The sequence below is a fragment of the Diorhabda carinulata genome, chromosome 1 (genome assembly GCF_026250575.1).
Source record: "Diorhabda carinulata isolate Delta chromosome 1, icDioCari1.1, whole genome shotgun sequence".
NCBI classification, from domain to species: Eukaryota; Metazoa; Arthropoda; class Insecta; order Coleoptera; family Chrysomelidae; genus Diorhabda; species Diorhabda carinulata.
Window position 1 is genome coordinate 27,340,247 of NC_079460.1, and position 13,761 is coordinate 27,354,007.

Sequence of the window (13,761 nt, forward strand, 5' to 3'; positions counted from 1 at the left end):
TTTAGGGTTAGTAATAATCAATAAGATTGTGGAGAAGGCACGTAATCATGTTGCCATACAAATTCAATTAATGGAAGAGTAGATACTGTTCCAATAATTTGGATTTGGAAAATATTTTGTTGAGTATTATAGCGTTCAAAACCTGGTGCTTTAGATGGTTATTGAAGTTGAAATACGATAACAAGTTAAGAAATTTAGTAATGATTTGGGAAAGAAAAGTCTATATAGACTTCCGTGACTAAAAAACAGACAAGATGATGGAGCATTTCATATATGGTTCACCATAGCGACTATGAGTCCCCATCGACAAAAGATAAAGAGATATATAGAGAGAGGGATTGTTAGAGTGTATTCATTGATTGCCTATTGTGTGAAGGAATTTTAGTCTGACTTTTTCTGGAATAAATTAGGTAGTTATGAAATTGATAGTACTATATTTTTCCTAGGAAAAATTATTTATCTATTGCTCTGGACGCTCAGCTAATCTACAGGAAAAACCTGCCAACCTGGAGCCTCTTCACAATTAGGTGAAATGAAGTCAGTAGGCTAGTTGTGAAATTTTGAACAGCATTCTATTCATTTTGAGAGTTGAGAATGGCAAGTAAATATTTACTTTAAACATCTAGGCAGTTGAAGTAGAGAAGAAGAAGATTCGGTAGTGAAAACGGATGTCTATATATATGAGCAGATGGAAGATAAAATTATGATACAATCTAAAACATACGTACTCGAAACACTCGATAATTACTATGTAGTATCGGGTGCTTAACTTTATTGCCAACGTTTAAATATCTCACTAAAGCATATTTTTTACTATTTTTGTCATGTGGGCTACCCCGTACAAGCTGAGTGATGAATGTGAGGCGATGCGAGCGATCCATTCGTTAATTTGAAATATGAGCCAGAAGAGAAAAACAAACGGTCGATGGACACAACTCATAAGCTCGCTTTAGCTTGTGGCGCAGACCGAACAAAACGATTTATTCCTAATCCATAGAAAAATAAATTATCACCAATTCAAACTTTTCTACGACGGTAACTTTTTACTGAAATGAACTATGCTTCAATTTAGTTGAATTTATACTCCAACATTCCACACATTACATTCATTCTTTACATTGCCTAGTTCTTTCGTCAATTTTGAAATTTCAGCTATTTGTATTGGCGACTTCACTGCATAGGTTCTCTAATTTTGATAATAAAATTTTCAACTAGATAAAATCTTTATATAGTGATGTTAAGTAGTCAAAACATTGAGTTGATGGGTCATCCGCCAAACAGTCCTTGTTTCGCATCCAATGATTTCCTTTTATTTCCGCACTTCAAAAGTAAATTTCAAGGTGAACGCTTTTCTACACACGAAGAAATGGAAGACGCGTTAAAATCACATGTTTTGGGGGTACATCAGTCGGATTATAAATATTTGTTTTTATTTGTATATCTTATCTTAAAACTTAAGTAGTAACCCTCGTATTTGCTTTGATAAGCCTTGTCTACTTTTCAGTGAGCTTTTCTTGAGATTTTTAAATATTTGAGTTATAGATAAAGTGTCATATCAAATAATCGAATGAACGTCATACACATTATTACTTGATTTGAACTGAATCATTTTTATTATTGAGTAATACCCAAAAGCGATGGAAATTGGAAATATCTATTTCCATAATTTCATAATTTTACAAAATCAAAAAAGTTAACCAGTGAAATAAATGTTAGGGTAACTAATTAACATTTGTCAAGGTATTCTGGCCTCAAATAAAAACATTCAATCACTGTAATATATTTCCATTTTAAATGCAAAAACAGCATGAATTGATGTTAAATATTCAAAATACAGATATTCGCTGATTTTTGTGTTTTTCTCGTTCTCAATATTCTATTTATATACTTTTATAAATTGCTTTCTTTCATTGTACAGTCTTTAATTTTTTTTTCAGGATAATCGTGTAGTACATCTCTATAATTTAGAAAATCGATCCAAATTCAACGTTAGTGGAGAACTCGACGTATTAACAAAATGGAGTGGACAGGAATACATGCTAACTGCCATACATTCCAATAGGGTTGTTAAATTTTGGACAGACTATGATGTTTTGAATGAAGGTTATAAGCAGCATTCGAGAATTGAGTTGAGCCCAACCAATTGGATAGAATACGACGTTAAGATCTTAAATAGAAGTTTGGTAATGAAATTTTTCTTCCATCATGCCGTTTTAATATTTTGGCTTCACTTCTATAGACTAACTAGATTAACAATTGTTTGTATCTGAGCCAAGATATTGATGTGTAACTATATTTTCCATATTTACGTTTTATAAAAATTAGTGATATCAATGTCCTATCAGCTCTTAAATTTGTCTGTGATGATATTTCGGTTGCATTTCGGAATCTATATATCTAGAGCGTTATAAAGTACGTTTTTCCGGAACTGTATACTTTTCTGGTGTACAAAATGTATGGTTTTATTCTTGCAATATATTCTAATTTCTTTCTTATCAAGGGAATATTGCATCGCCTGATATACATATTTGAGACATTATAGACAAAATATTCTATTAAAAAATCGAATTGCAACTATAAAAAAATATAACTAATATAATCGCAAGAATAAAAACCCATTTTCACATTCAAATTGAATGGAATTTCCATTTTCGCATTTACTTATTCTGGCGGAAGACGGTGAATGAACAATTTTATGTGCTTATTGTATGTTGAATGTAATATCAAATTTTTTTGCCCTCGATTCTTTCTCATCATTCTCCTTTCCACCTCCCAGTGCGATGTTTCTCTTTCTGTCCATTCTCTCTCCTCACTTATTTAGACGCATTCTACTATTTCCTTTTATTTACAAATATTTATTATTTTATATTTATATTTATATTTATATTTATTATTTTATCATCATAAAATATGGATTAAGAAAAACTTATATGTCAAAATCATTGGGGAGTTAGACTAATATTTACTAAGTTAAGTCTAGCTTACAAACTTTTAATACGCTAGTTAGCCTATGATTCCAGTTATTCAGTGAATAATGTATTGAAACGATGCTACATGTACATTTTCAGGATGAGAAGTTTGACGCTCAGAATGTTGTGATTAACGTGGTCTATCCTCGTCGTAGCTTCACGGCCCAAGGTTTCTATAATATAAGTGATTCAATTGTATCAACTGACGTGTCTCTGGTATATGATAAAGACAATAAAACAGTTCAAGCGGGAATGGATTGGAGACGTGCCTCACTTCATCGAGAACAATTATTATTCCAAATCAAGCATCCTTCGTTTGAAAAAGTAAGTATTGTTACAGTTCATAGCTTATGTTTTAATTCATATTATGAATATCAGGTATAAATACTTCTATAACTGGGTTATAAGCTTGTTATTATGATATGGAAAAATATTCATACTTGCCATTTAAATCATGTCCAATAAACTCGTCTGATCATCAGAATGGTGTGAACCACTAATGACATAATAAACAATTACTCAACTAAATACCCGTATAAAAGGTAACAGAACTATTGAGGATTCCCATGAAAAACTCAATTCTAACAAATGGTTTTCCTCATGGATCAACGAAAGTTTGTGAAACCATTTTCAAATGTCTATTAATGATCTAGTAATGGACAGGGTAAAACATAAACTCAATCCATAAGTATATTTAAACCTGAATACACAACATGGAGAAGTGGTATAATCTAGAGCATTGCAATTTTCTCTTGCAAAATAGCAAAGCTAGACAAATAAATTGTTTGGGTGGATCATATCAGCTATCTTAGTCAGTAAAACATGGAATGGGATAAATTTTGATAAGTTCAGCACACCGAGAACAACTTATTTGAGAATATATATTAAATTCAATATAGGGCGATGAGCATTACTTCGGCAGCATACCATTGAACTCCGATAGAGAGCTCAGATCCAATGTACAAGAGTAACCTATTCAGCTATACCCGTGACTGATCATATATTGACTGATTTTATCCTCCCCTAAGCATTAAGTAGGACTTGTTGAGATTACCTACGAATCAAATACTTTCTTTCCCGTTGATAATTTCTTTTCAAATTCCAGCCAAAGAAGAATCTTTGAATTTGAATTATGAGAAATAAGTCAGAGTCGTGTTCCTCTCCGATATTTAAGTTTCTTTCCATAATTCTCGTACTTGAACGTTTTTTCAGTCTCCAAGTATTAATAAATAATTATGTCCCGTATTTTTTGTACAGCTCACCAAAAACAATATTTTGTCGACAGTTACTACGACTGCCTGTATACTGCTGTATAGAAAAAAAAATAAAATGAAGAACAATTAGGAGCATTAATATGTCAAATTGATGTGATATGATAGATTCCATAATGCACGCCTACATATTGCACGTTGAACTATGGAGTTTATGTCGTACCGTGGTCCCCTAGTCTCCAGCTACAAGCAAACATCGATCATTTTTGTCCATACCAAGACATGTGAAAAAGTATATTATCAGCTATCAGCTAAATAAGGTCGCAAAAATATTGACTAATTATTTCTGGTGGATGCTACACTTCTAATGTTACTCAGTTTACATTGAAGACTCATTCAACGTATGTTTTATCACACCTCGTACTCATTGTTAACCTTATCGATTGTGTGGATATGTCGTATATATGTGAATAAGTATACACTGCGTATTTTTTATGAATAAGCACAGATATTCATATTTTTCCATAATTCTAGGAACAATGTAGCAGAATTATTGAAAAATTTGATGTGTTTTAAAAACGGAGAGCAATGATGTAGAATATTTAACAGTGATTGTGCGATTCTGCGATAATACAGATATCAAACATCCGGAATTTCGTAATAGAGACGTTATAACCGGTAACCATTGAAAACGTTACTAGAGCGTAAAAATGTTGATTTGAAAGAATAAAAATTGGAGACGATAAAACATAAAGAATTAATGAATAACCATACAAATCAACTGAATATTCCCATATTTTATTAGGTACGATTCGAAATATTTCAATAAAAACGGTTAACTTTGAATGGTATCAATATGCATGGAGCCATATATCAATGCGACAATCAACGTAACTTCCTTTCATCCTCCTTTCTAGTAATAAAATTTAGAGCTGATGTTATTTTGATATACATAAGTATAAAATTATTTGATCATCCTCGCGACCATCTTTAAATCATTCGATCATCGATTTGTAATCTCTTAGTCCTAGTTTCCATTTCAGTTCTGTCTCCAATCTGGTCGAAGACTATCATATGAACTGGATCAAAACAAATATTCAGTACAATATCAATTTTATATTTTCATGATGATACATAGGTGAGAGGATATATTGGATGGTCACCGAGATCTTTAGATCCTTTATACTTCTCTTTGTGGGGCTGAGTGTAGATTAATGTCGCCCCAGGACATTAAAAACGATCACTACAACTTGTCAAATAGTCAATGGACAACATTATGATAATTTGCTCAATTAGTTGGTTTCCATTGAAAATTTGATACTTGATAGTTACGTGGATCCAACTTTACAAACATAAGCACTTTAATGATAGTATACTTCTAGATAACTCCAGATTTTTAAATTGAAACTTTCTGTATACATCATGATGGTATGTTAAAAATTGCATATACGCATCAAAGTGTCGAAATATTAGAAAAAAATGGTATTAAAACTATTAAAAATATTCCGAATTATAGACTTTGTAGAATCCGTTTACTGGTGAATGGGTGGCAAGTCCTCGTATATTACAATTTGGACAAACAATAACACAATTCGATATTGTTATCATAACTTGTTTCTATTAGTGAATTGAAATGATCCAATTTCCTGTTTTCTGATTTACTTGGCCCTTATGGGTCGATCGATTTCCATTTAGTGTAATTTGAACTAACGGAACATGGCGATTATATTTTATGTATATTTTTTAGTTTTTCTCCACTTTGAAATCAGCTACTACGATTTATTCGATTATAAATTGATTTATTCTATAATTATTGTTATACAATGTATGATTTTCCTATATAATGTTTTCAGTTTATAAGTTCAGAGGACTTAACTTTAACGTTTCATTTATTTTTTTGCAGAACATAACTTTCAGCAGCGAATATGGCTACGATAAATCGTCTATTGATGGGGTATTGTTTGTGGAGTATTCATCAGATCCTAATAAAATGTTGGCATTGAGAGGAAAACTGAGTGATAATTCCAAATCAGTGACTTACAATTATACGTATAATATCTGGGCTAAACATATTGCAACAAATTTAAACTTAGATTCTAGAGGCATTTTTTACTGGAATCCTAATACATTTGGAACTGATCACGTCACAAATTATCAGCGATCATATTTGCCATCATCTGTATCAGAAACGTTAGCCAAAGTTAGTCTGGAAAACAATGAGGTTGAATTTAAGGTGAGAATTTCCAATTGCTTACATATTGATTTTTATTTATACTCAAATAACGTTTTAAGGAATACATACATAGTATCGAGCTTATATTTAAAGGAAATTTCCCTCTGTCAGTCGTTCCTCTATTTGTCAGTACTGTAAAAATTTCTACAAAAGCACCGTCTCTGTTCTCATCAAGAATTTAAATTTATTTATATTATTAGATGCAAATTTACGTGTATATTCGAAAAATACCAATTGCTCTTGGTTTCTTGTTAATTTCGACCTATAGAATTAATTTAAATTTTATTTTAGTGTTAAGAGTGACAACACTGATTAGATTTATACATGTATTTTACAGGTATTAATTGTAGAAAACCGCTCCTTGTATTTAAATTTCTCCTTCTTATTAATAGCAATGTTATAATTGAGTAAACAATTTTTTTATCCTTGAGGAATTCTTCGAGTAACAGATTTGAAACAAATCATTTTTTTTTTATTCCAAATTCAAAACAATGAGAAACACACTATATTCAGTTTGTAGGCTGCTTTTCAACTGAATTAAATCAACCTCCTAGTGAGGATGAAGGTAAACTTTAAGATCTTGAATTGAACAGGTACATCACTTGACTATAAGTTATTTGAGCATATCGCAGGAAAGCTGTAAATAAGTTTTTGTTATCAAAAGAGCTTGAATATAAAATTATTATAGAAACATAACAGTTAGAACAAATGTTATTTACTTAAACTGAAATTAATTATAATAGTATAGATTACAACGTAGAATAAAAGTACCATCAAAACATTTTTGAAATTTTTGTTGTTTTTTAAAAATGTTTTCATATTGCAGTACACTACTATCAAACATTCCAATGGTTTACCGGCTTACAAATTTTCAGAGTGGCTTTGAAAAAATCAATTTAGGAATTCGTATCAAATATTGCACCATGTATAATATTTATTTCAAACGCTATAAGTGACAAAATACGCAAATAACCAATGGAAACGACATATGCGACAATGTTGTCCCATTTTCATTCAATTTTCAGTTGACGATCAAATCTCATCAAACTTAGAACAACCATAATAACATATCACATAATAAGTCACCAATTCAAACAAATAATATGAATTTTGAGTATTTCAACTGGAATGATAAACTCTAGTCAATTACTATAACGACAAATACCAAACAACCAAAAATACTAACTAATAACAATAACGAGCAACAATTTTAAAATAATAACTAAAACTATGTAGTTAAGACGCATAGATAAGAACTGAAAAAAATACGATAATTGCAACAAAATACAAAAAATTCAAAGTAGATTCTCGAAATTGAACCCAGAAGCCTCTACACATTTTTGTTGCTGAATTGTTATTTGACGTATTGAATTACGGATACTCAAAAGATAGCTCCTATTAGGATTCAAAAAGTATAATTTCATCAATTGATTTTTGTAAGTTATCAAAAATTGTGTACACTAGTTTCTTCAATCGTCCACAAATACAGTAATCAACAGAATTGAAATCAGGAGATCTTAAAGGCCATTGACCTTCACTTCCTATCCACCTATTGCCATAAACATTATTTAGATGTTGTTTCATGATGAAAATACATCCCTCGGATAACAACGTTCGCGTTCGAAAAAAATTTGGTAAAATATTTTGTGGAAAATCCAAATAGCCTTTCCTCTTGAAGGTCCATCAAAAAAGGAGGACCTACTAATTGGTCAGTACTTGTAGTTTTTCCATGTACATTATAATCGTCTTCCTTTTCAGACTGTCGAATGTTTGTTTGAAGTCGATGTATAATTTGCATATTAATGTTGTGCTCATAGCTTTTTTCGATCACTTGTTTTATAGTATGTATGGCATCTACTGTAGATTTTCCTTGCCTAAAACCTTTTTGGTATTCCCCTCTTTCTGGTTCCACTACCTTTTTCAGTTTATTATTTATTAATGTTGTTAGTATATTGTATACGGTATTAAGCAAACTAATACCTCTATAATTACTACATATGCTGGGATTTCTTCCCTCCAGTATTGGTATAATAAATCCAGTAGACCACCCTCTTGGCATGGCTTCTGTTTCCCATACTCTTTCTATGATCTTGAATACCTTTCACCTTATATATATTATTAGTTCATTCACTATTTCCTCTGGTCCTCCTATTTTTTGTGTTTCAGTTTGTTGATTATGTCATTACATTCCACTTCCGTCGGTTTTCTTCATTTTTTAGTATGGTACCATTGTCACTTATATCATCTTCTTCGTATTCATTGTCTTCTTTCGTTAGTAATTTTTTGAAATACTGAGTCGATTCTCTTTCATTAATATTTGTTGTATTTCGTTTTCTATTTTGTTTCTTTATGTGTTGATATAATTTTACATTTGTTTTATTGTCATTTCCAAGTTGTCCATACTATCGTTCAGCCATTTTATTCTCTTTGTCTTTATTAACTTGGTGCTCTCTTTTCTTATTTTTCTATATATATTAAAATCTTCTTGTTTCATAGTTCATAGCCATTTCAACTTGGCATCTTTTCTCTCTTTTATTTTTATTGTACATTCCATGTCAAACCAATCGTTATTTTTTCTAATATCTTTTGTACCAATGACTTTTCACTTCTCTTAATCTCTTCCCATTGCTCATCAATAGTAACTTTTTCTTTACACTTTTGTAGTTGCTTTTCTATTTCTTTTTTGTATTCTTCCTCCCTCGTTTTCAGTTTCTGCACATTCCATTTTCTGCTTTTCATCGCCTTGTTCACTATATTTACCATTCTTAATTTCATTTTGATTTTTACTAAGTGATGATCAGTCTCAACACCTGTTCCTCTGTATGATCTTACATCTTACGTGATTATTTTCTTTTCCCTTAATACTACCTGGTAGTATCCACATAATTTTATGTTCTGTCTTATGTTTAAAGCTAGTGCTACTAATATACATGCTGAATTCCTTGGCTAGACTGCATATTCGCCCTCCATTATTGTTAGTTGCTTCGTGTAAGGTGTGTTTTCCTGCCACACTTAAGTAGTCTTCTTTTTCTATTTTTGCATTCATATCTCCAATAGTTGTGACGTCCTCACATACCTTAACCAGGTTTTCATAGACTTCATCTTTGTCTTCGTCTTTTGCTATACTATTTTTTATTCTTAGCTTTGATATTCGCTCACTTATAACTTCATACGCTAACATATTTCTTCTCATACTTCTGCTGATCATAAAACCTGTACCGTTCCTCCCTTGTTTATCTTCCCCGTCATAAAATAGAGTATATTTCTCCTTATTCATTTGTCCTTTTCCCTTTCATTGTATTTCTTGGAGTCCCAATATGTCTCTTTTGTATTCCAATATTTCTATTGCAATTTCCTTTTCTGGCGAACGTTTCATTTTCTCTCAACTTTTCTTCCATATATGCCTCTGCTCCATATATTTTGTTATTTACAATTAATTTGTTATATTTGAGCCTTGCGTTGTGTTCTTGTTCTCTGGCTAATTTCACCTTAGGTAACAACCTTTTACTTCCTATTTGCACTGAGTAATCTTCATTAATCCATATATTGGTACCTTTCATTTTTTTAGTTGGTTCATAATTTCTAATTTTTTGTTCCATTTTTTCGTTTCAACTATAATCGGTCTTTTTTGTTTATTAATTTGAATGCTCCTATTCTGTAGCATTCCTCTAAATCAGCTTCCAGGTCGACTTCTACCTCTATGAACCATTATGAATTCGATCTTTTCTTTTCTTTTTTAATGACTTTCATTTTCTCCATCTTCGATTCCTTGAATTATTATATTATTGCGCCTAATTTTTCTTTCTACATTTTCCAGTATTTCTTGTTTGGCTATTATTTGATTTTCTGATTTTAATTCATCTATAATATATGAATTTCTGTCTCTTCTGTTTCTTCCATGCTCTTGAGACTACTTTTTATCTGTAAGAACATTTCTCTTATTTTTTTCATATCGTCCTTTTCATTTTTATCATTCATTTTCTTTTATTCTGTTTAACGCACCTTAACGAGTTCCGCGTCCCCTTCAGTTTCTCTAGGCACCTACTCAATTCAGACCCTAACACTTACCCGGGCTGGTAAAACTCGTCTAACTACGTTATTGTGGAGTAATTTTTCTATGCTATTTGGATTCAGTCCGGGTCTGTATTTTTAACAAATTGGATTTCTATTTTTATTGGTTTTCAAACGATATTTGTTTATCGCCTTTTTTGTTGATATTTATCAATATTTGGATTATCTTTCGGAATTACTCACCAGTAATATATGATAACTTGCACTTACACAAGATATTTCTGAACTTTCTGGTAATTATAGATTATTAGTTTATTCACAATTTTATTTTATCACTCCCACGATTTAACTGTATAATTTTCACATTAGATGCAGGCCGTAACTATTTTTTATATATAATATTAATCTTAATATTTCTAGCAAGCGTTAATTTGAATATTAATTTTTGGAACTGATGAATTTTAAGTCATTTGAAACAAACGAAAACGAAAATTAAAATGCCGTAATTCTCAACTAATTAATTCAATACCTTATAATATGAGATACATTATTATGGTTGCTCCATTTTTGGTAATATTTTATCGTTCTCTGAAAATTGAATGAAAATGCTAAAACATTGTCGTATGTGGTAAGACTGAAAAAGGAAGAAATGCCAAATTATTTCTATGAAAAATCACCATATATATCAAAATAGACGTAAAATGAATGAGAAATAAATACAAAAAGAAATAAAAACATCGAGTAGTATGTTTTTTTTTAATATTTCTAGTATAGTATCATTTGAAAATTTTACGGGGTACGTAAACTGATTTTTAATGGTTGCGTTGTTTTCTATCAGAAGCTTTTATTATAACGGTGGAAAAAACAGCTTATAATTCATTGAATATTGTATTCATAAACCTAGGTGTAAACATAGAACATTTGTTACAGAGAGACAACATAGCAAGTGGAAAATCCTATTTCTGGGGAAGATACGATGGAGAATATCCTGTTTACACAGCAAACATGTCAGCTATCTACGATACTAATGACACCAAAGGGGAATTTTACATTAATTTCAAGAAGAAGTTGCTTTACCTCAACCTCAACATGACAGAAGGTAAACTATGATGAATATCACTGTTCACCTAACTCCAATGTTATTCTCACTTGTGACGTTTATAGTTTTATATTCCTACGCGGTAAAGCGAGGGATAATATTTTGCTTTCTCGAAATATAATACATACACTTAAGATACATTTTCCTAGTAATAGTGATGTTAGTAGTATATTGACAGATTGATGTTCGCTTATAGAAATATAGGAACTTTATGCAGGTTAAAATAATAATTCAACTACGGAACGTCTCTAAGAAGTTTGTACATAACTTAACTTTGGCCTAGTGGGTTCAAAATTGGTTAATGTGATCCACCTTACTCATATTTTTTTACCTACAAAAAGAGTCTGATACCTATATTCATATATTCATGGTGATATTTTTGCCACTAAAAAACATTGGTGATGATTTTGATGATAATTAGTGATTGATGAGTATTTGAAACAACCACCTTGCTGCTAGATTCAGTTTATGAGCCATGACTGGAAGAATTGTTCAGCCCTTTTTTGGTTGGCTTCAACTGCCTACACTTTGTAATTTCACCGAGGAGATGTAAGGCTGAAACACAAATAAGAAATGATTAAAATAGAATTATCTAGAACATCGTGGATACTAACTCTATCACTGCTGGTCTTGAGCTAACGTGTCTAATTGTCCTCTTAAAGGATCAATAAAAAAGTGAGGACCTAGTAATTGATGATTTATGACACCAATCCACACGTTAACCGAAAATCTCAACTGGGAACAACATTCTCAGAAGAAAATCCCCGATAGTATGAGGATTTTCTCTGACCACACATGTGAATTACGAAAATTATTTATTTCGTCTCTTGTAAATTGGGCGTCATCTGTAAATAGTGTCCTATACAGCATTGGTCGACGATTTTGGATCCATCTACAAAATTCAAATCTATAGATTTAATCTCCATTTGAATATGATATCGGTACAGATTATTTTTTTGTAAGATTACTTACTTTCAATAGAATAAGATTAAGCTCTCGACTTACATGTCTAGTGCTTATTGCAAGCTTCATAGGAACAGCGTCAATAATACTATTTTCTTGCAAATAAATGAAAATTGACCCAAATGTTGGATTAAGGGAAGTTCGACGATCGGGAAATCTTCTGTGATAGCAGTTGCTCTACCATTACCATTAGAGAAACCAAAATAATTATATTGCGTGGTTGAAAACTGATTTTTAACGGATGTGAAAAAAGTTGTACCAAAGCTAATATATTAGTTAATAACGTAGATACACATAAATGACGGTTGATAATGACAATGGGTATGAAATAGGTACCAAGAGGCGTCAAACAGTCAACGCCAATCTTTATTTTAAAACATTTAGAGTTGCTCGTCGTTTTTCTTTGATACAGTTGATACAATGTATTATTATCTAACATAAAATTTTAAGCATTTTCAATCAACACACATTAACACTTGCATGCAATTTTTGCTTACGAATTCAAATTTGAGAAACAATTTATTCTGTCCTGAGAAATAATACAAAGTGACAGTAAAGATGTAGTTGAATTTATACATACTAGTACGTACATACATAATGGTTAATGTGTAGGTACTTATACTCGAAATGTATAAGATTTGTTTGAATTAATACTTTATTATATGGTATGTCATTATTGAAATTGGATAAAAGTGCGACAACATATGCTGTATATGTCGTTTCCATTGGTTATTACATAGATAGAAAATAACTTACTGTATTCAAAAATATTATACAGGGTGCAATTTTCAATACGAATCCCTAAAATGATTTTTCCAAATTCGGTCCGGGAATTTTAGAAGTTTAGCTAATACTAGTCGAATGGTTGATAGTGGTGTACTGCATCATGAAAAAGTTTAAAAAATGAAATGAGCTGTGTAAACATTATAGCTATTTGAAGTTTATGCCCAATTCCACAACTCATTCTATACATTAAAAAGGAAGAGGAGTTGACACTTGAGTAGCCTCATGATATGATATTAAAGATAATTTAAAAATTATTGTGAGCTACATAGCATTCACTTGAGAACAAAAAATTTGGTTGAAGTATAAAAACTTTTCCTGAATTTAAGAAATTTCATAAAAATCTGACATTGATGACATTAGTGCCAAGGTAATGTGAATAAATTAGAGAACTGGTATATGGGATGCTAGTGTACTGAGTGGGAAATGATGGAAGAATTTTTTTTATACTTCTGAATGAAACAAAATGATTGGATTATAATGGATAGTGAG

General features: G+C 31.0%; 1 protein-coding gene across 1 annotated transcript in view; it reads left to right on the forward strand.

Moving 5' to 3' along the window:
* The window catches only part of LOC130901518 (uncharacterized), a 136,176-nt gene that overhangs the window by 86,959 nt on the left and 35,456 nt on the right, over positions 1-13,761 (forward strand). The window contains exons 37-40 of the mRNA XM_057812967.1: positions 1,938-2,183; positions 3,069-3,293; positions 6,084-6,413; positions 11,355-11,523. Coding sequence (XP_057668950.1) covers positions 1,938-2,183; positions 3,069-3,293; positions 6,084-6,413; positions 11,355-11,523 — 970 coding nt within the window. The remainder of the gene's footprint in view (positions 1-1,937; positions 2,184-3,068; positions 3,294-6,083; positions 6,414-11,354; positions 11,524-13,761) is intronic.